The sequence below is a fragment of the Nannospalax galili genome, unplaced genomic scaffold, assembly GCF_000622305.1.
Source record: "Nannospalax galili isolate Female #2095 unplaced genomic scaffold, S.galili_v1.0 scaffold546, whole genome shotgun sequence".
NCBI lineage: Eukaryota > Metazoa > Chordata > Mammalia > Rodentia > Spalacidae > Nannospalax > Nannospalax galili.
In genome coordinates, this window is record NW_008355158.1 from 537,981 (window position 1) to 565,725 (window position 27,745).

The window sequence follows — 27,745 nt, forward strand, 5'->3', positions numbered from 1 at the left end:
TATATATATGTATTTCTATGGTAGGATGTAGAATTCTTTGGATATATGTATACTGAGTCATACAGTAATTCTATTTTTTATATTTTTAGGAACCTCCAAACTAATTTCCATAATGGCTGTATTAATCTGCACTCTCATCAGCAGTTAATAAGGGTTCCTCTTTCCCCAGATTCTCTCTGACATTTGCTGATGGATTTCTTGGTTGTGGCCGTTATGACTGGCCAACTCTCAAAGTAGTTTTAATTTTCATTTCCCTGATCACTAGGTATGTTGAATACCCCAAATTTTATTTTTACTGTTTAAATCCTCTGGGTCAAACTCATGAGAAAATGATGCAATATCATAAGGAAAGCAGAACTTTACCTCTTAGATTTTCTGCTTATTTGTTTTCACTGGGCCTGAGAAAAACATATGGAGATATTTTTAAGAGCATTTTTAAATTTTCATTTATTTATTTACTTATTTATTTAATGGGTAGGTATGTGTACCTGAGTGTATGTATGTGTACCATCTGCATGCAGTGCCTTGCAGAACCCAGAAGAGGGCATTGGATCCTCTGGAACTAGAGTTACAGGTGGTGATGAGTCACCTAATGTGGGTGCTGGTGACTGAACCCAGGTCCTCTAGAAGAGTAGCCAGTGTTCTTAAGCACTGAACCATCAATTCAGCCCCCATTTGAACTTATTTGATGTAAGTTTTATAATTCATGGGAGCCTTCATAAGGAAACAGAGAAGCAAAAGATTGAATACTTACATACTAAGTAGAAAAAAATATGTTGCCAAAGAACAACTAAATTATGCAGGGAGGCTGGGAGACATGAGTTATATTAATAAAGTCTGTATGGAATTTTCTCAGCCTCAACTTCCTGTCCAAGATGACAAGAATGAAACTTTCCCCTCTAGTATGGAAAGAGCATCTTTTGCAAGGGAATCTTATCTCCTGCTTTTAAAAAAGGATGAAGGTTAGTGACCTTCTTGTCCCTGCTGTTTTTCAAGTACCTTTAACTCAAAAGACAACATGGCAGAGTGCCATGTTTTGATGTGGCATGTTCCCAATGCCTTCAAAACAAACCTGTGTTGAAAATGGTAATTGTTTGGGAGCATTTCATTGATGTAATTATTTATAATGAAATTCTTTTTTCAATTTATTTTTATTGTGTGTGTAGGAGTGTTTTGCCAGCATGTATATAAGTGCACTTGTACGTGAAATGCCTGTGGAGGCCAGAAGAGGGCATTGGAGCTAGAGTCAAGGACAGTTGTTAGCTGCCATGTGGGTGCTGGGAACTGAGTCTAGGTTCTCTGCAAGAGCAGCCAGTGCTCTTAACCACTGAGCCATCTCTCCAAGCCCTATAATGAAATTCTTTATCAAGAGATTAAAAAAAAAAACAAAACTATGGAGCAAATATTCTGGGAAACAAAACCCTGAAGACCTTTCTGGATCTAACAATTCTGGACCATTCCTGCTTGCTGAGATTTGTAGGTCATGTCAGAAATAAGATTTGGTCCAGACTTGTCTTGACCACTCAGGAAATCTCCAAATGGGAGATTATAGTACTGTACTATGTAGGCTCCTGAGAATCACAAAAAGTCCTGATTCTCAACGCTAACTTTTGACCAGTTAAAGGATAGTCTTTCTGATATGACAAAGGCATTAAAATGTTTTGAACATTCCCCAAGTATTTATAATGAGTATTAGTATTCAGAGCAATGGCTTAGAGCAACTGTATTCCATGTAACTCTGAGACAACTGCTATAGACATCAAGTGGTGGGTGAGGGCTGCCATGTCCCCAGAACGCGTCCAAATTCTTCCAGAGTTCCCACTCATTTCATGCCCACTAAGCACATCAAATATAATAAAACAACAAAATAAAATAAGTTGCATTGGAATAAAAAGGGAAAACATTCCAAAGATGTGACAAAGGCTAAAGACCTGGGTTGAAATGAAATCTGTTCACCAGAGGTCAGGAAGACCAGCTTTGTCTCTTGGGGGAGAAGAAAGGATAAAAGCTGTGTTTTCTACATATTCACTGTAAACATAGAAATTGATCAAACACAAATTCATAAACACTTATTTTAACTGCTTTGCTTCATGTACAGGGTCAGTGAAATGCACTCAGAATCACCCGACTGTTTAAGGAAGCAAACCTTTGTTAAGGCCTGATTACTGTCCCTTCTGTTTCCTCCCATGATGAAAATTCCAGTAAAGCCCCTGGGAGAAATAACCTTGTTCTGTTTCAACCATCAGTGATCTTTATTATTGCAGAAGCATGTTTCTGTGTGTTAAAATCTAGGGCTTGGATGCTTTTACAATGCAATCTATCACCATTTTCTACCTCAGGTTGTATACTCTGCCAAGGATAAGAGAAAAACATTTTAAAGTTTTGTTCTTAAGCATCTTATCTAGTCCTTGAAATGATCCAGCTAATGTGATTAAGTGAATTAGTTCATTTTCCCCACTTTAATCTGCTTTTCATTATAATCTATATAATATTATATTTATAAAAATTTCTTCCTATCATTGATACAGCTAGGTTTAGGAAATCTGCGATTATGAAAAAAGAACTAAAAGCCGGGTGTGGTGGCACACACCTTTAGTCCCAGCACTTGGGAGGCAGAGACAGGTGAATCTCTGTGCATTCAAGGCCAGCCTGTTCTACATAGTAAGTTCCAGGCCAGCTGGGGCTACAGGGAGACCCTGTTTCAAGAAGACCAAAAAGAAAGAAAGAAAAAGAGCTGATCAGATAGATAAAGTTGGGCTCTGTATTAGTCAGGGTTCTCCAAAGAAACAGAACCAGTAGAATGAATATGTATGTATAGAGATTTATCAGCTTAGCTCACAGGGCAGAGTCTGAGTAGTCCAACAATGGCTGCACCACATTGGAGAGGCTGAGAATCCGTAGTCGCTCAGTCCACGTGGCTGGATGTCTCATAGTCCCAATCTGGCGCTGAAGATCTGACAAATTCCAAAAGATCAGCTAGTGTTCAGTCTATAGGAGCAAGATGAGCTCACCAGCAAGTGAGAAGGCAAGCAGCAAGAAGCCAGGCATTCTCCTGTGCCATGGCCTTTTATACAGGCTGCCATCAGAAGGTAACACCCACATTTAGGGTACCAATTTCTGTTCTAGCTTGTTTCTTCACTGTTGTGACAAAACAGTCTGACCACTACCAGCTTGGGGAGGAAAGGGTTTATTTGTCTTACATTTCCCAGGTTACAGTTCATCAGGGAGCCCAAGGTAGGAACTCAGGGCAAAAACCTGGAGGCAGGAACTGAAGCACAGACCATGGAGGAATGCTGCTTACTGACTTGCTCCCCTGGCCCCTACTTAGCCTGCTTTCTTATGCAACACAGGCCCACCTGCCCAGGGGTGGCACCACCCACATCACTCAACAGTCAAGAAGATGCCCCACAGACATGGCCACAGGCCAGGCCAATGGAGGCAATTCCCCAATTGAGGCTCTCTCAACCCAGGTGTGTCAAGTTGACACTAAAGCAATATTCAGCACAATTGACCCTTTGTTAACTTGACACACACACACATCACTATTAAACCATAACCTTTCCAATTCTTATTCCCAAGATATGATGTTAACATTATTATCACAACATAAGACACTACAACCTTTAAAGCCCCACAGTCCTTTTAAAAAAACCCAAACACTAAAAAGTCCACAGTCTCTTTTAAAAGTCTCTTAACTGGGGGCTCCTCTAAAATCCAAAATAAGTATTGTCTTATTTCAAAGGGAAGAATCCAGCACACCTAAGCAAAACCAAAGTCCAGCAAAGTATCTCAAGGCTGGACATCTGAGATTCACTCATAATCTTCTAGACTCCAAAGAGTTCTGACAGCTCCACTTCCTCTGACTCTGCCGTCCACAGCACACACAGCTCATCTTGCAGACCCAGGCCGGCTCCATTCCACATGTACTGCTGTCCTTGGTGGTCATCCCACGGTCCTGACATCTCCCAAAAGCTGGGGTCTCCACCGAAACTGTTGTTACACCTTCACCAATAGCCTCTTCTTGCCTCTTGGGGTGCAACATCTCAGATTCTCCCAATGACCCCTTCAATCCTGGGATCTTCACTGCACTGAAGCTGCACTTTCACCTATGGCCTTTCCTGGCCTCTCAGAGTACCAAGCCTCAGCTGATCTCTGTGACCCCTTCACGCTTTCAACACCAGAACCATGCAGGAGACTCTTAGACATTACCAAGTCCTGCTTCCAGCTAGAGATGAAGGATCGGGTCCCCTCTGTGTGCTGACCCTGAGGAAATACCTCCCAGAAGACTCCACCACAGTGATGCTGGTCTCTTGTTACTTACAGCTGATTTTTCAGCCCCAGCTAACCAGCATCAATTGTCCCAATAAAGCAAAGGTTTTACTTTGGGTTCTGGTCTCTTCTTAATCACAGCTGATTCTTCAGCCCCAGTCAACCAGAACCCACAGATTCTCAATTCAAAACATTACACAAACAGTCCTGATAGTCTCTGCTTCTCTTTGAAGTTTCACAAGCCAGGCCTCCATTGCTCACAATTCTTTCAGCATAACTGTTCCAAGCTCCACACCAACAAACTCTAAGCACTCAATTGCTTTTCCAGTCCAAAGTTCCAAACACTTCAACAATCCTCCCCAAAACTACTGGGTCAGGTCTGTCACAGGCTCTAAAATATATAAAATTTAAAATTTAGGGAGTATTCTAAACCTTTTATGACTTTTCCCCTGATGTAAAATTCTATCATCATTTTTAACTGAGGTAATAAAAATAAACTAGGAATCTGACCTCATTAATGCATAGAAACATAATTGAGCACACTTATAAATATTCGCACACTCCCAGTGGAAATGCTGTTAAGGATACAAGAGTCCAGTGCCCCAGACAGAGGCCAGACATCTAATCCCAGGAGCTCATTGGAAAGTCAACTCACTGGAAATTCATGTGCTACTGCCAGTGATTTAAGATGACAGAACAGAAAGAAACTTGGAGACACACAGATTCAACATCTCCATTTTACAAATGAGAGAACATGCTTTTAAAGGTTAAGACAACACTCAAGAATAATGGCAACATGAGGAGGCAACATTCGTATTAGGAGCTGGACAAATTTGGGTTCACATTCAGGTTCAATAACTTAACATTGACTTAGCCATGTTAACTTTTTCTAACTTAAGTGTGTTTTATAAAAATTAGAAAGAGTAATACTTTACTCCCAGAATGATTGTAAAATTTAGATGATACAAAAAACAGCACTACAGATTAGCTTAGTTTTTCAAATTGAATTAATGAAATCCCAACAGGAACCTAACAGTGGTTTAGTTCCAAATCTAAAGAACACAATCCCTTGAAAACCACACAAAGCAAGGAGAAAATTCATCAAACTGATTTTCTTGCAATAAAAGGAAATAGTTCTCCATGACAAAGGGGTGTATCTTGTAACAGAAACTTTGATGGAAAAAGGCCTTTCAGAAAGTATATTTAGCAACATTGTTAAACTTTAAATATTAAAAAGCACCCTAAGAATAGAGATAAAGACCATGCTATTAATAGTAACAGAGAAAGCCTAGAAATGGAATTAGACATCAGGCTTGAGGGTGTGCCCAATGATCTAGGCCTAACGGGTCCACCACTTCCCAATAGCACCGTAAGCCTGCTATCTATGTACATGGGCCTTTGGGAGACCTTTCAGACCTAAATGTAAAATACAGTGCTGTAAATCTGGACTCACATGGCTGCTTCTTTATTGTACTAATTACCTTGCTTTCTTTTGCTCATATTTCCTGTAAACATGTAGTTATCTCTAAATGCTTGATGATCTTCAAGGTTAAATTTTTTAGGGAACTATTTCCTAGGTAATACCATGTGCTTACTCTTATCTTGCATCACAAGTCTTCAAATATCTGCTTGCCATGTTAAAAGATGCTAATACGGATAAGCAACTTCAAGTTGCATAGGGCCTGACTCTGTCTAGTTTTCACCTAATAGTTTAGAATTTAATATTTATTTTGTAGATCCATTATGTCATTAGGAGTTGTAAAAGTTTCTTTCTCTAATTCTGAAAAGCTCTACAAGCAATAAAAAGATCAATAGGGGGTATAAAATTGCATAAAATAATAGCTTTCAAGTACTCAGATAACAATTCCTTTGAAAATATAATGGAAAGAAAAACCATTGACAACAGCAATAAAGAACACTTACAAATAAAGTTTACAAGAAACTTGTAGGCGATACACTTTAAAATGCTGCAAAAGGACCCAAGTTATCCTTGAGCGAATGGAAAGGCCCCAAGTCTTGGACAGGTTGATACAACATAGCAAAGACATCTGGTTAAGTAAATGTTGGGTGGAACCCAAAATTTGGAACTTCTTGTAGTCTGTCCTCCCCAGAATGACTAGCTCCAAGAGCCCTCTTTATCAAAACTTGATTACAGAGGCAATGACTTTGACATTGCCTGAGACCTTACTAGAAATACAAATTCTCTTGCTTCCCTCCAGACCTATTGAATCAGGCACCCTAGAGATGTAATTCAACAATTATATTTTAATAAGGCCCCCAGACGATTTTAACATGAGCAAAGTTTGAGAATCCCTGCTCTAAGCTTCTCAAGTTTAAGTTGCATAGGAATATATACATAAAACTACGTATTGCAGGGCTGGGTGTGGTGGTGCATGACTTTAATCTCAGCACTAGGAGGCAGAGGCAGGCAGATTGAGGCCAGCCTGGTCTAGATAGTGAGTTCCAGGCCAGTTGGGGCTACAGGGAGACCCTGTCTCAAAGCAAAACCAAAACCAAGCCAAATCAAACAAAACAAAACAAAAATAAATAATAAATAACAAACAAAAACCCAACGACATATTGCCTCTCATTTTTTAATGAATTTTTGTGGTTTTAATTTTTATTTTTTGTCCCCAAATTGAGTAACTTAACACAATAAATATTTACTTAAGTGCATGATTTTCCTAGGTCAGAGATTTGAACAGGATGTAGTGGGACTATTCTACAAAGCCTGCAGCCTCAGATGGGGTAGCTCAAATGTCTGGGAATGGCTGAGATGACTTGACTGGTGTCTAGGACCGTTTGTTCCAACTTCCTGCTTCCTCTCTATGCCATGCCTACTGGGGCCAGACTTTCCATAATTGCCTTTTCACTCACATGTGTGCTACCTGTGGTACACTGACTGGAACAACTGGGGCTGTTAGGCTTTTCTCCTCTTCTGTGCCACTCTGCCCCGCCCCACCCCAATGTCCACATTGCCCTCTCTCTGTTTCTCTTTTGCTATTCTAGGCTAGCTTAGTGTCTCCACAGCTTGCCGGTTTCTGAGTACTTGAACATCTTACATGGTGACTGGTTTTAGCAGATTATTGATCATTGTAAGAGAGCAAGGAATAAGCTGCAAGACATTGAAGCAATCCAAATTTACATTCTGTTGTATTCTATTGGCTCACTCAAGTCTGATTCCAAGAGAGGAGAATAGACTCCATTTTTCCGTCGGAACTATTGAACTATATTTAATTTACCATGTGTGATGGTTAGTTTTGGCTATCAACCTGATTGGATTAATTGGTAAAGTTTTATTTAGGGGTCTGTCTGTGTGGGTGCTTCTGGAGAGACTAGTATTTGAATCAATGGAATGAATAGGAAAGACCACCTCACCTAATGTGAGTGGGCAGCATCCAATCACTGAGGGCCTACAGAACACAAAAAAGACAGATCTCTGCATTCTCTCTCTCTCTCTCTCTCTCTCTCTCTCTCTCTCTCTCTCTCTCTCTCTCTCTCTCTCTCTCCCCTACTCTCCCTCTCTCCTCCCTCTTTTTCTCCTTCCCATCCCTTACCCAGTCTTCCCACTTGTCCTGAAGAACTGGGTCAGTCATCTTCACCTGCCCTTGAACACCAGAACTCCAGGTTTTCTATCCTTTGGTTTCATAGAGAATTACATTGACTTCCTTAAACCTTTAGACTTTAATTGAACCGCATTACTGGGTTCCCTGTTTCTTTAACTTGAAGATGGACAGTTGCGAGTTTTCAGCCTCCATAATTGTGTGAGCTAATTCCCATAACAAACCCCTTCTCATATATCTGTATGTATACATATAGATGCTATTGGTTCAGTTTTACTGAACCCTGATTAACACACCAGTAGGTATATTAATGAGACCTAGGTGCACCAAAAGAAATCTAAAGTTGACTTGGCTAGAACTAATGTAACTTTGAGAAACAAAACAAAATTGGGTGTGGAGGTACAGGCCCACAATCCCAGCACTCAGCAGGTAGAGGCAGGAGGCTCAGGAATTCAAGGTAGCTATGCTTACATAATGACATAGTAAGTTTGAGGCCAGCATGGGCTACGTCAATGACACCGTCTCAAAAGAAAAAAAAAAAAAAAAAAAAAAAAAAAGGAAGTTATTACCTCTTCCTATCTCTGCATTTAATAGCATCAGGGCATAATTTGAAATTGCACCATGGAAATTGGAAAATATTTCAAATTAGGGCTTTCCCCTCACCCAGAGACCCAAGGTGCTATGATGAGGCACTATTTGAAACCAGATAGTATTTCAAACATTGTAATCTCATATCCTTACTGTTTCCATGAATTCCCTAGGTAAAATCTTGTGGGTAGCTTTCAAAAATCCCAGTGTTCAGGTTCCAACAAGGGAAATTATGCTAGGAACTATGGAGTGGCCAGACGTTGAGATGCTCAAAGTCTCGGATGGTTGTAATATTCAAGCAGCAACAAGAACCACCGACAAACACAGATGCTTCTGACCCGGTCTCGTGTGCTGATATACATATATATAAAATTTTGAGAGACAGATCCAAATGCTACCCTGAAAAGAAGCTAAATACCTTCTAGTTGGTACAACAGAAAATAGAGGGAAACTTGGAAAAATTAAGAAATTTGCCTTGGAGAATTCAGAGCACCGAAGTCTCACAAGAATAATACCACTATGCTAGAGTTTGCATCTAGAATGCCCCGCAGAGTTCTGTTAAAGATTTGGTCTCCAGTTTGGCACTATTGAGAGGTAGTGGTGGGAAGAGGTAGGCATAGTAGGAGGTCTTTAGGTCACTTGGAGCAGGCCCTTGAAGGGAATAGGGGGACCATAGCCCTTTCTTCTTCATCTCTCTTGATTCCTGGTCATTGGGTAAGTGGCTTTGCTCTGTCATGTGCTTATACTACACTGTGCTGCCTTGTTGTAGGCCTGCAGTGGGACCAGCCTGTCAAGAATGCTAACTCCCAAATCGTGAGACAAGATAAACCTTATCCTTTTGAACGTTGACTTATCTCAGGTATTTATTATAGTAACAGAAAGCTAACAAATTAGTAGTTGAAATGCCTGAAATGTACCACGTGACACGAGGTATGAGTTTTCTGCTACCTAATGACCTCTGGAGGCTATCCAGTTTTTATAATAAACCACCGGGTTATCGAGCTTTGACATGAATACCAGATTTCAAGTCATTAGTTTCATCATTTTCCTATCAGCTGTATACAACTCAATGGTGCTTTAAAGTAGCATTAGATATAGAAAATAATATATATTTTTTGAAACACAGTTTGAGTACACATATTACAATGCAAGAAAAATATGTAATCTTAAAGGTAAAACATGTAGAATAATGATTTGTCTAGGAAGCTTTATTTTTTTTAACAACTTTTGTTAAATACTTTTTCCCATTTCCATTGTATATTAAGAAGCTGAGTGCAACCTAAAACTATGAAGTTTATGAACTGAGTCTGGCAAAAAAAAAACTAGGAATACACAGAAAAAAGGAGTCATATATTTTTGTTCATCATTTCTTCATGGGATGAATTTGACAAAGCAGATAGTCAATGTCATTGTGTTTTTCTTATCTAGATCCCTTGTTTGAGAAAGCACCAGATTTTTGAAGAGCACGCCGTCCCTTTCCTCATATGTAATAGAGCAGCAGTGGGCTGGGAAAGCAAACTGCCACCTTTACTGCTCTCTGGCGTCAGTGAAATTAGAAGCTTGAAAAGGCAGTCAGCCTGGGCCTGGGTGGGTCCTGGGGTGTCTTCCATACACTTCATTTCTAGATCTAAAGGAGAACTGCCACAGCAGACAATAGGCCCTTCTAGCACCTTCTCCTTGACATCTCATTTCAGGGTGCTTATCTTCCAGTTGCTACTGTACAAACTTCCCTAGAGGTTTACCCTTGGGCCATTGGCTGCCTCTTACCTGGGAAATTCCCCTCCTGTATGAGAAAAGCCCTCTCCTACCTCCTGCCCTCACAGTCACATCTGAAGCCCCAAACCTCTTTCCGCCAAGCCAAGGCAGATGGCTCAGCATTTCCTGTGGGATTGGTAGGGATGAGACTGCTTGAAACCTCATCCTTTCTGGCATGTGTTCTGCTAGTGGGAGTTTCCTGAGCCCATTCTTTTTCGAAAGTCACTTACACAAAGCTTCCTGTGTTAGAGGATCCTTCTAAGGAGCCTCACCTTAGATGACAATCTGTCCATACTTCTGAAGTCTCCTTTATACAGACCAACTTGTTTCCCCACCTCCAGAGACCTGCTCCCTCTGGACACCAAAGAAAAGATACCAATTGACTCTCTGCCTCCACCCAATCCCTCTAAGGCTGTTCAGAGGACAGATAAGGTTTCTTAAACTTGTTTACCTCCTCTACAAAATACTGCTCTACAGGAATCAGACCAGGAGTCAGGAAGAAGACCTGACTCATCTTGGGGCAACTTGTTCCAGAGTAGGAAGATGCACTCCTCTGCTACTTACTAAGCGGCAGCAGAAAAATACAGGGTGCTGGCTTGTTGCTAGTCATCTTAGATACTCTTGAATGAGGCAGCCATAATCTCAAGTGTTGGCATTCTGACTACATTCCAGGATACCGGATAGCAGAAATATGCTCCTCAGGACTCAGCTTCCTGCAACTACTGCTGCTTTAGCCTTTGCCCAGCCCAAGAGATACATGGGCCTTGGCTTGTTCCCACCTGCCTTCTAGAACACAGGAGACAGGCAAGCCCCTAGTCCAGAAGGACTGAGGAGGAACACTCATTTCTTTACTACTGAGTTTTATCTATTTTCATTTTGATCCCTCTGCCTAAACTTTGTCTACCTCCTCTCTCTCTCTCTCTCTCTCTCTCTCTCTCTCTCTCTCACACACACACACACACACACACACACACACACACACACACACACACACACACTCTGATGGTGCTCCTTTGAATTCTCAAGGATATTTTTTGTACCTGTCTGCGTTAAGACTTCTGACCAATAACGATGGATATTTTCTTGCACACTGATGAATTCTCCAGTGTCCAATTGGGACAATTCAATTCATTTCTGAATGAATTAAGTACTGGTCCCCTACAGATTAAGAGCTCATTCCCACAAGAATTTTCCCCAACTTTAGATGCCAATCACAAACAGCATTCTTACTGGCTACTTACAACTTATGTCAGGTATGACTGCCAATCAAAGTTTCTGTTCCCTTATATTTGTTTATTTATAAGAGTGGTCCACAGAACTCAGGGAAGTGCTTCAGCTATTATCATCTCTTGAATTTTTATTACATTTATTTATTGTGTGTGTGTAGGTATGTGCTGACAACCTACATGTGGAAGTCAAAGGACAATTTGTGGTATTTGATTCTCTTTTTGCACCATATACTGGGTATTGAACTCACATCTTCAGCCTTGCCAGCAAGCATCTTTACCCCACTGAGCAATCTCAATAGCCCTTGATTTTTTTTAAATAAATGATACAAGAAACAATAGATTAAATCAATGCATAAAACAAGTTGGGGGAGAGAGGGCTGTGGGGTACAGCTCTCCCTTGGCTTCTCTGGTCATGTCACTTCCATGTATTGAGAATCCAAGAGTTCTCAGAACCCTGTCCTTTGGCGATTTTATGGAGACTTCATTATGTAGCATGATTTGGGTGAGGTATGTCCAGCCTGTGGCCCACACACAGTCACAGAGAGATATGAGTGAATTTCAATGCAAAATTGTAAACTTACTGAAAACATGAGATTTTTCTTGCGGGGTGTGTGTGTGTGTGTGTGACTTGATAGCACAGTTCTGGAACATGAACTTTGTAGATGTCACCATTTTGTTTGTGATGTCAAAAAGATTGGACACACCTACCTATGAGGATCAACTCAAACTTCAGCCCCTGTCTACTCTCTGGAAATTACGGGATGAGGCTGAAAGTTTCAACTCTCTAGTCACCTGGTTGCTCCTGGCAGCCAGCCCATCCTCAGCTGCAAATGAGCCAGCTGGTTAGTGTATAAAAAGACACTGGGGAGGGTCCCAAGTGTTGGTCCCAAGGGGTTCAGAAGCTTGTGCCAGGAATGGGCATGACAACAAAAGACATTTCTTGTTATAAATCATAGTTCTAAGATTTGTTGGAGGCCTTATAACTATAGGATTCTCTTGAAGTTTCTCATCATGTTTCATGTTAATGAAGAGCTAAGGCAAAGCTTTCTTAAATCTGGGGAACTGGACTGCTAGTGACATGAGATGTGAGCGACAGTGCTAAATGTGGCTACTCTTCCTTAAGCAGAAGTTACTCCATGATTTAAGGAAGGGAAATTCACACACAGACACACACACACACACACACACACACACACACGCACGCACACACACGCACACACACACACACACACACACTCATACCCTAATATGGATGTACATAGTAGAGAGAAACACTCCCATTATTTCTGATAAATATAAAACAGTAACATGATTTTATACCAGTACTGCTTTGGACAGTGTCCCCATGACCAGTTTATCCTGTAGTATGTCTATATCCCTCCAAAACTCATATATTGGAATCTAAGCATTAGGAGGCAGGATCTTTGGAAGATAGTTAATTAGATTAGTGATAGGTAAAAAGTTGATGGAGAATGAGCCAATGGAGGCTGAGGCACCGAGGCATAGCTAAAACTCCACCAAAATAGGGTTTATTAGCAAAGGAACACATAGTACAGATTCCCTTTTGGGCAGGGAAAATGTCTGGCCGGGTCTTGAGCTGGGGTCTTTTAAAAAGGGAGGCTTCTGCTTCCTGCAGACTGACAATGAAAAAACGTTTTAAAAGTCTTTTTTTCTCCTAAACTTTTTCTCAGGCAAAGGGGCTCAAACTTTTATCTTAGGCCCTCTTGGGCATCAAGAAACTGGTGCTCAGGAACCATTCCAGCCTTTTGTGTTATAGGATAGGGGGCGCCATTGTCATCTTGCTACTTCCTGCTGGACAGGTTCAACGTGGGGGGCTGGATTGGGGCCAGTTAGACAGCAGGGGTTCCCTCTTCATGCATTTCAACAGGGTCCTCTATGGTTGACAGGCGCTTGTGTACATGTGGAGGGAAGGAAAGTAACAACTGATTAAAATTAGTAAGAGTTAGTTTTTGGATTTGGTCCTGAAAATATCTGAAGAGACAAGGAGCAATGGTTAGCACAAGGTAATAGCTCATTTTTCTTTTTCTTTTTCTTTTTTTTTTCCTCTGCCAGGGCTGAACTTGAGAGTGTTGGGCTCAAGATTTGTTTTCAGGCATTTTGATAGCTGTTGGAGTGGCTAGAATCAGTGTCAGTTACCTCTCAAAGGCTTCTAGATAGCATCTCAACAGGGTCCTCGATGGTTAACAGGCGCTTGTGTACATGTGGAGGGAAGGAAAGTAACAACTGATTAAAATCTCAAAGGCTTCTAGATAGGGAGAGAAAACAAATTTAGCCATCATTTCATTTTTTTTTGGCTAGAACAATAGTGGGTTGCCTCGCTTAGCTGTAAGTGGGCACTACAGTATTGTAGACCAAGATTTGAAGTCTTACATCTGAGTAATGTTGTTTCAGAACAAAATTATCAATGAGAGATAATTGTCTAAATAACATAAGAGCTCATGTCTAATGTCTGGGTTGTGTAATCCCCTGAACCCTTAAAATATACTGATGACTTTAATTTTGGTTATACTTTCCTTTTGGGTGTTTAAGACCATACTGTTGGCCCAAATAAACCAATTAATTTTTACTCTTAAGGTCATATGAGATTTGGTCCTCAGGGTCCACATGGGCTTGGGGGGAGCCCCTGGCTCCTCAGGCTTTTCTTTTACCAGTTCCATCTATGTGAAGATAAGTCAAAAGGTCTTGCTTGACCAGGGCTTTGCTTGGAAATGTCTTGCTTGACCTGGGCTTTGCTTGGAAGCATGGAGCAAATGTTTCTTCTGTGTTGACCCTCCTCTTTGCAGACTGGACCCTGGTTCAAGTCCCTCTTCTAGGGTCTCCATGGCCTCCCTGAAGAAGAGGACAGGTGACTCTCGGAAGTTACAGGACATTTTGAGAGATGCGCCATAGCCCCTGGAACTTGTTTGACCTTGGAGGGCCAGGAACAAAAATTTGTCCCTTTAAGTCCCTCTGACCAGATTACTATAGGCCTTAGAGTCTGGCTATTAAACATCCAACAGGGTTAATTACACCAGTCTGGTACATTAATTACCATGTGCTATGTAGATAGAGCTTGGGCAACATCCTTAAATAAACCTTGACTAGACATCCTTAGACTAGTTAGCTAAGCTGCGACCTTAGAAATTTCAAGATTGTCTACACATAATCCTTGTCTCATGCTTGTTATATTGTAACAACCCTACACAGACCTTCATCACCTGCCCAGCTCTCTCATTTCTCTGTCAATTCTGGAAATGCCTTGTCTCATCCTTGTTATACTGTAACAACCCTACACAGACCTTCATCACCTGCCCAACTTTCTCATTTCTCTGTCAATTCTGGAAATATCCAGCCATCATAATTTTCATACAATTAGGTGGGCAGAGCTTTCAGCATGGGATGAACACCCTCATAAAAGAACGCCCTATGTGGCCCATTTGCCCTTTTCACTGTGAGACACAGTGAGGTATCAGCAATCTGTAACTTGAAGAAGGGCCCTCATCAGATCCTACGTGTGCTGCCACCCTGACTTCAGAATTCCCACCCCCAAACCATAAGAACCATCACTTGCAAGCTACCCAATCTATGCATTTGGCTATAGTAGCCCAAACACACTAAGACATCCCCACAACATAGTAGACAGCACACCCTGGACCCACAATATTATTAGGGGCCCATGAAAGTGTTTTTTATTTTAAAAACAGAGGAAATAAATTTATTTTTTACTGAGAAAGGCATTTTTAATATATAATATTAATTTATTTGTCAATACAGTCTCGTATGTGTGTCTTACACAATTATCATCTTGTCATGGAAATTGGCCTATGAAGGCAAAAGTGTCTAGAGCCCACAGAAGTCAGGATGAAGCCCTGTTACTAGGGACAGAATTTCAGTAAACAGAAAACAGATGGAAAAGTCTGTGTTTTAAACATCATGTTCTTTTCATTGGTTATTTTTGAGAATGGAGGTTTTCAGTTTCTGAGGGAATGGATCCCAAGCAGTAGATTCTCATCCATCTTGAAAGGCAGTAAGATTTACACAGGGATGATGACCACTCTTCAGATGCTACTGTGCATGGAAGTCCATGTTGAGTATGTAGCTCCCTCACAAGATGCTGGTTCAGCATCCAATATCACCACCAATACTTAGAAAGGGTGGCAGAAAACCTCTTGCCATCCTTTTTAAAAGTATTTTCTTTATTATTTTTATTCCACATGTATGAGTATTGTCTGCATGTGTATAAGTACACCTGTGTCATGCAATGCCCAAGGAGGTCAGAAGAAGGTGTTGGAGCCCCTGGAACTAGAGTTATGGATGGTTGTTAACTGCAGTTAACTGTCAGTGCTCTTCAGTGCTGACCCATCTCTCCAGCCCCATCAAACACAAAATCTTAGACCTTAGAGCAACAGTTGGACCTCCTGGGCCCAACCAGCCACCAACACAAAGCATCTCTGTCATCACTCAGCATCAATTTGAGCACATCCTGACATGACACTTAAAAGTTTCAAAGCTTTTTCCTTTTGTAATACTGTCTTCTAAAGAAACTCGGGATGAGAAAAAATGCAAAGATGCAGGTTGTGGAGTCAGTAGGAGGCTCTCAGAATGAGTGTACTTCTGAACACGGTGCGTCATCGAAGGAGGACGAGCTACAGATTGTGGGCAGTACCCACAAGGATCATTGTTGTCTCTTCCTCTTGGGGGATTTGTTCCAGACCATCGTCTACCACCCTGTGGAGAGTGCTGTAGTGCTGCCGGTCTTGATGGAATGAATGCAGCTCTGAAGCGGCCTCCCAGGCAGCAAAAGAGGGCATGGGAAAGACATCTGGCCTCTTGTTTTCAAAAAAGCATTTTAAGTTCCTCTCACTCAGCTTATTGGCATAATCCAGAAATTTGTTTTCCAATTGCTCCTTCTCCTTTTGTGCATACGTCTTCCAAAAACTCAGCTGCAGATAGCTGACTTTAGATCTGCAGCGTGCGTAGCAAGTGGTGAGCAGAGAGAAGAAACATGCTGAACAAATCAGGCACCATCCTAGAATCTTAAGGAGAAAGAAATATTGAAGACACAAAAGCAAAATGACTTCTCAGGGAACTGCGCAGTATTCCTGGACAGTCTATAACAAAATTAATTCTACAGTCATTACCTCGTCCCATTTGAAATTGTCATAACTTCAAACATTTAAAATTTTTTAAATTTTATTTTCATTTTGTGTGTATGAGTGTTTTGCCTGCATGTATACAAGTGCATCCGTGTCGTGCAATGCCTGAGGAGATCAGAAGAGGAAGTCGGATCTCCTGGAACTGGAATTACCATCAGGGGTAAGCCACCATGTAGGTGCTAGGAACTGAATCTGGGTCCTCTGCAAGAACAGCCAGTGCTCTTAGCCACTGAGCCATCTCTCCAGTCCCAACTTCAAACATTTTTTTGACAGTCAAAGAGTTGAGCCAATATCTTTTCTCTTCCCCAACATTGTTACTGTGAAAAGAAATAACCAGAAGGCTAACAAACAGAAAAGAGTAAAAACACAGAATTTATTAATCAAGCTCCCAAATAGTATTAGTAGAGGAAAGAATTTTGAGTGAGAGTCATTGTGGTCAATGTGACTGAATGATCAGTTTCCCTGTCTGAATGTTGAGGGAAAAAATAGAATCATTCCTAGAGGATTACTTGTTCTTAATTTTAGAAATTAGGAAAAGCAAGCTTTTTTCTGAATATGAGTAGTCCTGTTGGATTTTTTAATTTTAAAAGCAGATCTCTACAGTTAATATACCTTCCAAATTTGTTTATTGTTCCAATTTTATTTTTCAGAATTGATTAATTTTATACTTGGGCAGCCAACAGATTTCTTTGAAAGGATCTCTTGATTTCAATTCAAATGACCCTTAACAGTTGGGTCCAGTTGGAAAAAGAAACACCAATCTGCAAATGAATCCATTCAGACAATAACACAGTCACAAATCAGCTTTAACTGAGTGGTTCGCAAACTTTGGTTCTGATGTGTGGTTTCCGGAAAGGGTCTCAGCCTTTGCATAAATGCCAGCACTGGCCTGGCATCACTTGGGGCTAAACCCTAGCTTTCTCCTCACCATTAAATGTTCTCTGTATCTCAATTTCCACAGCAATATAAAGGTTACCCATCTCAGAGGGTATTTGGTAGAATCTAATGAAATGACACTAGACATATAAGCTTATCAGTCTTAGCTGTTATTAGGTGCTGTTTCAAATGTGTCTTTCTATAGTATGATTCCTGAGTGAGGCAGGGCTACCCCTGCCTGTGTGAAAGTCCTCATGCTCACCTTCTATCACTGTGGACTTGTGGTTGGCTGGGTCAGAACATCCTCTTTCCTTCAGCATCTCCCTTCTTCTTTCTCTGTGACTCGGCCTCCTATGTGCAGGCCATCTTACCTCTACTTGAGCTAATCCTGGTAAGTTAGAGACTGATCAGTTTCATATTTTCCTTCACTTTTTGTGTGACCTTAGTATTGAATGCCTCTCTCCTGAGCGCCAAGTGCCAAATCTTGTCCTTCTCCCAAATTCACAGCTAGATCGCCTACTAGAACATAGTGTTTGTACCCATCCAGCCTCTGATGGTGTCCTGTTTTGTATGAGTCTCTTTTCCCAAGCCCTGGCAATTTTCTCCTCAACTTGGAACACTTAACAACATTCTAGACCCTTTATGCATATTTATGTCTCTTATCTCTGAATCTTCCAACAGCTTTGAAAGGTAGGTATTGTTATCCCCCACGTGAGAAAACAGGTTCAGAGAAGTTAAGCTCACAGCTCTATGTCACAGAGCTTATGAATGGCAGCATGGGGCTTAAAGCCAGCTCACCTCCAAGGCTGAGCTCTTTCCACAACTCACTCCACTGTCCTTAAGAACAGAGACTCATCCAGCCAGGTTTCTTCTTGCTCTGCCCCACCCATGGATGAATGCACTTTTCCCACCCTGCCCACATGCTCAATTATTGCTCTGGACTGGGTGATGCCTGCTGCATCTGAACCTCATGGTCAGCAGCTGCTATTGCCACACCTCCCTTCATCCACATCTCTGAGGCATCCTCCTGTAGGTGTCAGCCCCAGGTCCATTATGACCAACCTAAGCTATGCCCAGATGTGATGCTTTCTTTGGATCTGTTTAGAGAGGAAGAGTTTACACAGTGATAAATGTTTGCAGCTGGCACTAGCTGAATGGAGCCTGGTGCCTGCGGAGGTAAACCATGTGTCATTCATTCTGTCATAATATTTGTGAGTAATACCTTCCTTTAACAAAAGATGGAAGGCATTTAGGAACCTGACATGTTCTATCTAAGATATGCTTTATGCATTAGACAAAAACAAAATTTCCTTAAGGGTGTTCTTTGGCTTATCAGTATATACAAAGAGCATGTCTTTACTGCTAACCATTTCAAATTGTGTGGTCTGTCTTAAGAGCCAACCTTGCTTTGATGTGTCTGTTGTAAGGAAAAAAAATCCTTGCTGAAAAACCAAAATTGTACTGTGTCAGTCCATTTGTTCTGAAACAAACAGTATTCCAGAGACATTATATTTGTTTATCTACTCTAACTGCTTCTTTTGGTTTGAGAATGCAATTCCTACCACCCACAATAGAAAATCAACTACTTCGTGAGGCTGGGCCAGGGCTGTGCATCTAGATCTGTGTTTATATACCTGGCAAGATGGCAAACTGCTTCCTTGCATCGATTAGGTGAGGCTACAATTTCTTCCTCTTAAATAAAACAACGCTTCAAATTTTGAGCTTCCAAAGTAATGTGAGTACTTCCTTACCTGTACAGCACGAAGAGAAGCCATGGTTTCCCCCAGGAATATGGTCACTTTTCACTGAAGACTATTTAAAGTTTCCTGCGTCCCACTTTATATGGGAAAATTCTCAGTTCTTACAGTATTTACAGTAGAAATTGCAGTTGCCAGGGACCATTCAATAGGATCCCTATGCTAATCACACCACATGGTACTTTGAAAAGTACTAGCTTACTTGATTCAGCTATATTTTAGTGAATGAATAATATAGGTTTGCATTTCTCAGAGAAGCCAGTTTGAAAAGAAGTAATTGATAGAAGACAGTCATTTTTAATTACAGCTCAGTATTAACACTCGGTGTATGATTTGCTGTTATGCATTATTTACAAAGTCAATCCAGAGAGATGGTTTTACAGTACTTAAGTATTTACATATGCATAACTCAGAGGATATTTTCTTTTTGGAAATGGAAACTACCCAATCCGATCAGTAATTACACTGTGCCATCCTTCCCGTAAAAGCTTTTCCTGAAATTGTCTTAATGCATCATCATGTTCCATTCCATTTATTTTCAAAATATTCTGGCAAGATTTAGAGTCTGCCCTGGCTGAAGGGAGGTGAGAAAGAAAACTTCCAGCTCAGGCTGGGAGAAACAGGCACGTTTGTCCTTACCTGAGACTGGGCTTGAAGGGACAATTTCACCTCTTCATTGTCTGTGGGTGGCATGCTACTTTTGCCACAAGAGACTTTGTAAAGTTCTTCCCAGCATTCTTTGGGCTTACCCTTGCAAATCATCTCCAGGAGCCTCGAGCTTCTTGTTCCACTCATAGCACATTCATAAAACGTCCCATTAAGCAAAGCCACAGAGAGCCACATCACTGGGGCCACGAGTGAACTCAGTATGATGTGGCCCAGGACGTAGAAGAAACGACAGCCGTGTCTCCTGGGGAAGATTTTCCTGGGGTTCACACAGCAACCTGTGAAGAGTCTCCACGCCTTGTTGTTCAAAAAGAATCCTAGGATCAGCAGCACCCAGGCAGGGGCAAAGAGGAAAACCAAACCATAGGCTGTATTCTCTGTACTGCAGGGGCACTTAAAGGCCACAAGTGAGAAGAGCCGTTCACTTCCCAAGGTCAGCAAAGCCATGAAGCTGTAGCCAATAGCAGTTTTTTGGTTAAGAAAGAATTTTAAAATGCTCTGAAAAGCATCCATGATGGAGGTACAGTGTGTAAAGAGGGAAAACGTTTGTCTTGCTTTTGACACAGCAGCTGTGGCCCTGGCCAAAGAGGGTGGAGCTAGTTCTTCTGCAGAAACAACAGTCGTCCTTCTCAGTCTGAATCCAGCCAGATAAGGAAACAATGTCATTCCCCAGGAATGCATATTTCCCAACAGCGTTCAGATAATGCCTCCTACTGGTGGAGGTTGAGATGTGAGGTCCGCCAAAACACTGAAAATTAAATTCAGAGTGCACAGAGGCCTTTTTAATATTCTTTCCATGTGCTTTCACATGCTTTCAATTACAAATCAGAAATTCTCATACAAATAATAGTCTAGGAATTTTCCAGTGGGAGGCGCCAACCCAGCAGAAATAGGATTCAGGAGTCAAAGCCAATCTCCAAATGAGTTTTACGATGGCTTTCTTTCTCTTGCTCTATGCCTTAAGATTTGGAAGAGGGGTTATTTTCCTAGCTTCTCAAAAAGTCTTGCATCAAAGATTTGAAATAGAATTTAGGATTTGGGATAGCTTAAATTTATGGGGGAAAGTCTAGGAACCATTTGAGTTTTAAAGAATAAGAGGAGGCCTCATTTTTTTCATGCTAATCTCTTGATTTCTGTCTCTTCCCTTTGAACTCATACCCACCCCACCCACAACTTTACACTCATGTTAACACAAAGGCAATCCTTCTAAAACAGGAACAGATTCTGCAGTAGCCCACTCACACCTTCAGGGCACCCCACTGCCTATCAGTTGATAGATATGGACCTTCCTTGAATCTCAGTGTAGTGTTTCAAACCAGCATGAGTTCCTACAACCAAGAATGCCCTCTACTTCATCTTCGCCCCCAACTTGTCTACTTGACAAATGCTAGCTCACCTCACATTCATGTATTCTAGATCTAAGCATGGTGTCAAGCATAGATTGGATGTTCACTCAATCATTTGTTTTGCAAATAGCTATTGAGTACTCACTATATGGTAGGCATTTGATAGACAGGCAGCTCTCATAAATGCCTGCCGAATGAATGAACAAAGGAACAAACGAATGAATGAACAACTTTGTACTTCAAATTATAAATAATATAAGAAAATTGTTTCCATTTCTCTCCTACACTGTGCTTAATTTTAAAATTAAGTTAATTAAGGCCTTTGAAAGATGACAACACATCAAGCTGACAAATTTCCATTAATAAGCTTTAAAAGGCAGGTCTGGGTGTTTTGTGAAAAGGAACTGCCTTGTGCTAGGAGCCAAAGAACTAAGTTATGCTACAGTGTTTGTTGTCATTTACCTCTCTAAACATCAGCTTGCGTATTTGTGAAGCTAGGGGTTCAAAACCAACAGTGGGGATAACGAGATGGCTTGACAGGTAAAGGCACTTGCTGATCTGAGTTCAATCCCTAGAACCAAAGAGCTGGACGAAAAGAGCCAACTCTCCCTCGTTTTCTTCCGCATCCACACACACGTGTATACACACACACACACACACACACACACACACACACACACACATGTAAATAAATAAATGTAAAATAAATTTTAATTTAAAAAGAAGTGAGTTCTGCCGGGCATGGTGGTGCACGCCTTTAATCCCAGCACTCAGGAGGCAGAGGCAGGAAGATCTCTGTGAGTTCAAGGCCAGCCTGGTCTACATAGTTCCTAAGGCTATGCATAAGCAAGCAGTTACAGAAACCAGATAAGCAAACAGTTACAAAAGAAGGACCCTTCCAGGGTTTTATGGGTGTATTTCTCTGTGGGAAGTTCTTCCTGGAATAGTTCTGAGGTCAGCTCTTCCTGGAACCAGGGGCCTGAGCCAGGGCAGGATCTAGGACGGCTCATCAAGATGAGGGCTTTATACAAAGTGGATGAACTTAGGCCATCATAATACCATGCTGCTATGTTGATGATTAATAATCTTTTCATTTCTTGCCCTCCTTATGGCTGTGTCTTTTTTAAAATGTTTTTTGAAAGTAATATTTTTTTCACAAATGATATTTTCCATAGAAACCAGTATTTTAGGACATTCCACTAAAATAAAAGGATTTAAGAGTCTCACATGGCATAGGGCCAGTAAATTGACAAGATAAATATGAAGCTGGGCATCGTGCCTGCAGACTCAGCTTGGCATGCTTGCCAGTGTGCTGTGATGCCTGGAATGAGGCATTTGGTTGTCTGAATAGACTTTTGTTCTAGACTAAGTCTTAGTAATTTTTTATCTCATTATCAGGTTGCTTTCAAGATGTACTTGGGAATTACACCAAGTGTGACTTGCAACAATTCAAGCAGAAATGAATTCTCCCTGATTCTAGACAAGAATCCTTTGGCAGAGTTCGTGGAAGCACTTCCCGCTGGGCGATCCTCTTTGTGCTATTGCAACTTAGTCTGTGGGATTATCAGAGGCGCTCTGGAAATGGTAAGGCATGCATTTTACTTTGCCATGAGAATTAGTTAGCAGTGCTGTCCTCAATATGTTGCAACTTCAAATGAATGCATAGTTTCTTAGGATGAGAACTCTAGGACCAAAGCCAGGCCTGTTGTGCACACCTGTTATAACAGCTATGTGAGAGGTGAAGGCAAGAAGATCAGGATTGAAAGTTCGAGGCCAGCCTGTGCTACAGAGTGAGTTCAACCTCAGCCTGAGCAACTTAGTAAGACCCCATCTTAAAATGTAAAAACTAAAAATGAAGACTGGGGATTTTGCTCAGTGATGCCTAGCACAAAAGGAAAGAAAAGAAATCCAGGAGCAGTTCAGGTGGCTGTGGCTGACAAGTTTTCACAGCTTAATACGTATATAGTCAAGTTCACTCAGCCTTGGGGCTTATCGGGCCACTGTGTAGAGGCTTCCTGAAGTTCTTCGCTCATAGACCTCTTTGTAGATCTAATCACAGCACAGCAGTCTGTGGTGCCAACCTTGATGTTACTACCTGGGAAGGAATAGTTGAGGGCGTGTATAACAAGGTACAGTTCATTGCAGGTCGTTTTCAAGGCTGACTTCCTTGCTTAAGTTATTCATTGGTTTAACGGATAGTCATTAGCATCTGATGCAAGAATTTCCTGGTTGGGGAGGAAATAGTGTCTGCCCCATAAAGTCCCAATGACAAACCAAAGTTCAGTTCCATCAAAGTTTATCTTGAGGAGCCAATGAGTTTATTAGTCGTATTTACAGAGCAGTGAGTGAGGGGTTATTGACAAGAGTGTGAGTGACTCCAAAGCAGTAGAGCTGGAAGGTCCACACTCAGCATGTAGGATGGTTTCTCTATGGTCACACAGAGAGTCCCCTTCCACAGCCTGTATACCACAGCCTCTCTTTGAGATCCCTGAGACCATGTGCGATCAGGGTAAAATTGCATACAACTCCTTAGGAGGAGTGGCTGTAATCTCAGGTGAGGGTCCCATGACCCTCCTCATCCCTTCCTTCTATGAGGGAATGTTAACAGTTCTCAAGCCCAGCTGACACAGCTGATGTTGTAGAGATGGTGGTTGTTTGACTCAGAGGATGGTGCTGTGCAACACCATCTGTTCAGTGTCAGGCGCTGAACATGCAAAGAGAGAAAAGATATTCTTTCTGTCCTTAGAGAATCTTCTGTCTAATTCAAAAGGCATGTGTAAAAACATGATAACGGGCTAGGGGAGGGGGGCCTAGAGCAAGAAAGAATCCATAGAGTTTTGAGAGAAACTCTGAACTGGCTTTTGAAGGAAAAATAGGAGTTAAATGAAGGCGTTGGTAAGGCGAGCAGGAAAAAATACTCCAGGTAGAAGAATCAGAATGCCCAAAGGCCCCCAAAAATGTTTCTTTCAAACAAGCAGGAGCTTGAATTAGTTCAGTAGGACTGACATGAAGATTAAGAGCGGGATCGTTATAAGAAAGGAGGCTTAGCTTCTTTATAGAAGCCTGCTAGCAGAAGAGGTTCATATGACAGTCTTGGAAATTCAGACATCTAAATTGAAATGATCAGAGTTGATGCAGTTTTATAGTCAAGGAAATGATATTTTGAAATTTGTGTTCTAGCTATTCCATTCCCTTCTCAATCAGATGAGCATACACATGATGGGAACTATGCTGGAGGGAGGGAGGAGAGGAAGCTGATGGTGGTGACCTCAGGTAAAACCAGACAGAGTCCTGACAGCAGTAATCAGGGGGCGGCTCAGAGGGGCAGCACTTACGACGGCAGAACAGATGAGACCAAGGTTGCACTCAGCTGAAAAGAACAAGAGTGAAGAAGAAAAGAATCAAGAATGGCTTCTGGTTTCTGAACAACCTGTAGAGAAGGTTGTACTGTTAACTAATAGAGCGAAACTAAGAGGAGTGCGTTTAGGATTGGAAGATAAGAGAAGCTCCATTTTAACCTGCCAGTGTTAAGATATTTAGCACACACAATGAGGACATTCAGTAAGAAGTTGTTTAATTTTTTATTTTTTGGCCATTCATTCATTCATTCATTCATTTTGAGACCAAGTCTCATCTCATAGCCCAGGCTGACCTCAAACTCTTGATCTTCCTGCCTCAGCCTCAGAATGCTGGGATTACAGGAGTATGCCTCCGCAAGAGAGAAAAGAGAATCTGTCAGAGACTGATGACGCAGGATGGCTGAGGAAGGGACAACAGTCAGCAAGGTCCTGTTTTTCTAGAATCTTCACTGTTTAGGATAGTGGGCCCAGCAGACCATTCTAAGCATGTATTGTTATTCTACCAATAATGATCCATGCATGATTTTAGTTATTTGTGATAATTAGGGAATGGATGAAATAACAGATAATCCCAAAGTATAAAACAAGATGGAGAGATGTATTATTCACACAGATTCTCCGTGCTTCAACATGACACTATTTTAGGTTCGACCTGTGTCAGTGGCAGTGGTTACCAGGAAGGGAAGAGGAGATATGGAAAGGAACAAGCCTGTAACTGAGGCAAAAAGGATAAAGAGATTTTCATCTTTCGTGAATTACTGTTGAATATCCATGCTGAATGATGTGTTTTAGTAGTCTTGTGACCTCACATGTCCAAAGAGCCTCAGCTTAGTTTTCGTGTTTCCTTAATGGCTTTTCCATCACACATTTGAAAGGCATAAACCATCCTTATGGAAGAAAAAAGATGAAAGTAAACATGGCTTCTGGATTTCAAAGTGCAGTCTACTCTTGTCTGTTGGAAGGTGGGCATCCCAAGGCCTGGGTTTTGCACTCTGTATGAACCAGGTAATCTGACACTTGGAGCCTGTGGTTTAGCAAACCCAGGCTCATTGCCTAGGTGTTTTCTGTCTGAGAGGGGAATGGGTCAGGTCAGAGTCAATAAACACTAATGAATTGCCTACTGGACCCAGGAGTGCTTTACTTTCCCTTGTTCTACCAGGTATTTCCACTTATGTGTCCTCTTTATACCATTGGCTTAAAATATAGAACAGATACTCTACTGAAAGTCACTCAGCGTTACCACACTGCCCTTCTGTGAATACACGTTAATGAATGAGAAGTGAGCCTTGGGAGATAGAAAATGCTTTAGAGATGAAAAAAAGGCCTGACCATCAAATATTCATATCTGTAATTTCAATCTTTAATTGTATATTTATAATTTATTTAGTTGGTTTTTTCAAAGCTCTTAAAGCCATAAATGATTGCTAAATATTGTTAGGATAAGTTAGGATTGCTAAATATTGTTAGGATATGATTTAGCTAATGACAGAATATTTTATGGAAAATCACTTTGAGAGGAATCCTTCAAGAATCCATTTTTGTTTTGGAAGCTCTGCTTGGCCAAGCACATTGAGTAAGGGCCATCTCTAAGTAAGGAATTTGTATTCTTCTTGAGACAGATCTATTATTCAGCACTGCCCTGTGATATACAAGTCTGGGCAGTCTAGCCATCAAAATTGGGCCATCTTGGACTGCCTGTTCTTCCTTCGGCAGATTCAAACCACAGAGCTGACATGTGACCAGTCCATCACTGGAGAACAGAACCAAAGGTCCCTCATACACAGAACAAACTCGTATTAATAAAGACAGATGAAAAAAACGAGGTAGTGAAAAGTACTGATATTTTTCATTGAATGATGTGTGCCTGTTTTTTTCTTTTCTTCTTTTCTAGGTTAATTTGGCTGCTGATGTTACATTCTTGCAAGACAGACTAAAAGGCGACAGTGTGACAGAAATAGGAATAACATTTCTGAAAAAGCTGGATGAGAAAAAATGTAGACGGAAAAAGTGAAGAATGGCATGGAAAATGCCACCAGCGGCTAGCTGACAATGACTGTTAGCTAATCAGGCACAGCCATCGAAGCTCTATGGTGCCTGCTAGCATGGGCTTTGAAAAGCTTATAATCCAATCAGAAACCTGAAAGGCAGGGAATGAAGATTTTTCTTTTGCTTGTGCATCACACATTTTAAAGGTTTCATATAAAAATAGCTCCTTATAAAACCGCAAGCATGAATTCTATGTATTACTCTATCTAGCCTCAGCTAATCTATCCATCCAAGTACTTATGGCAATAGAAAAAGAAAGGTACCACCTATACAATCAGTGTATTATCTCTTTTCAATAGAAAAAAAATGAAGTGACACAGCATTACAGAGACAATTTCTAAATACTGTATATGCCAGATCTATTTGCAGCGTTGTGCTGAATAGCTTTAGTGTCAACTTGACACACCTGGGTTGAGGGCGCTTCAGTTGGGGAATTGCCTTCATTGGACTGGCCTCTGGCCATGTCTGTGGGGCATCTTCTTGATGAGTGATGTGGGAGGGCCCAGCCCACTGTGGGTGGTGCCATCCCTGGGCAGGTGGGCCTGTGTTGCATAGGAAAGCAGGCTGAGCAGGGGCCAGGGGAGCAAGCCAGTAAGCAGTGATCCTCCATGGTCTGTGCTTCAGCTCCTGACTCCAGGTTCTTGCCCTAAGTTCCTACCTTGGGTTCCCTAATGAACTATGACCTGGGAGATATAAGCCAAATAAACCCTTTCTTCCCCAAGTTGAGAGTGGTCAGAGTGGTTTGTCATAGCAATGGAGAAACAAACTAAGACAAGCGTTTTCTGTGCGTGTGTGTGTGTGTGTGTGTGTGTGTGTGTGTGTGTGTGTTTATGAATCTTATTCTTGTTCTAATATATTACCTTGGGTTATAACTTTAGCTTCCTGAACTATACCTTAGTTGTACTGGTCAAGGCAAGCTATTGTCTAGAGGCCAGGTCTGACACATTTAAAAGAGTATTTAATTTTCATTTAATTTTAAATTTTAATTTCTTTAAATTGGAGATAGCTAGCATCAAGCAAATAACTGTTTCTCATGAAACATTGCTGGTGATCAGCTAGAAAGGACATCTCTAAAATGAGAGGTAAATGTTCTTTCAGAATACTTTACCTCAATGTCTACTCACTAGAATGCTTA

At 41.2% G+C, this 27,745-nt stretch overlaps 2 protein-coding genes across 2 annotated transcripts in view; one reads left to right on the top strand and one right to left on the bottom strand.

Moving 5' to 3' along the window:
- The window catches only part of Trappc3l (trafficking protein particle complex 3 like), a 52,069-nt gene extending 25,494 nt beyond the window's left edge, over window positions 1-26,575 (top strand). The window contains exons 4-5 of the mRNA XM_008852190.2: window positions 22,604-22,789; window positions 26,456-26,575. Of these exons, the coding sequence (XP_008850412.2) occupies window positions 22,604-22,789; window positions 26,456-26,575 (306 nt within the window). The remainder of the gene's footprint in view (window positions 1-22,603; window positions 22,790-26,455) is intronic.
- Window positions 15,372-20,456, bottom strand: Calhm5 (calcium homeostasis modulator family member 5). The gene is made up of 2 exons (XM_008852189.3): window positions 19,833-20,456; window positions 15,372-16,440 (listed from the first exon to the last, which is right to left on the bottom strand). Exons 1-2 carry the CDS (start codon window positions 20,370-20,372, stop codon window positions 16,051-16,053), a joined length of 930 nt encoding a protein of 309 aa, XP_008850411.1. The 5' UTR covers window positions 20,373-20,456; the 3' UTR covers window positions 15,372-16,050.
- Window positions 26,576-27,745: the final 1,170 nt, after the last annotated feature.

What these genes read in the sequence shown, in the direction of transcription:
- Calhm5 (XM_008852189.3), bottom strand. Translation starts at nt 20,372, where the DNA reads ATGGATGCTTTTCAGAGCATTTTAAAATTCTTTCTTAACCAAAAAACT. An exon ending in CCCTTCAAGCCCAGTCTCAG is followed by an intron (nt 16,441 to 19,832) that starts GTAAGGACAAAC and finishes TTTCTCCTTAAG; the next exon opens with ATTCTAGGATGGTGCCTGAT.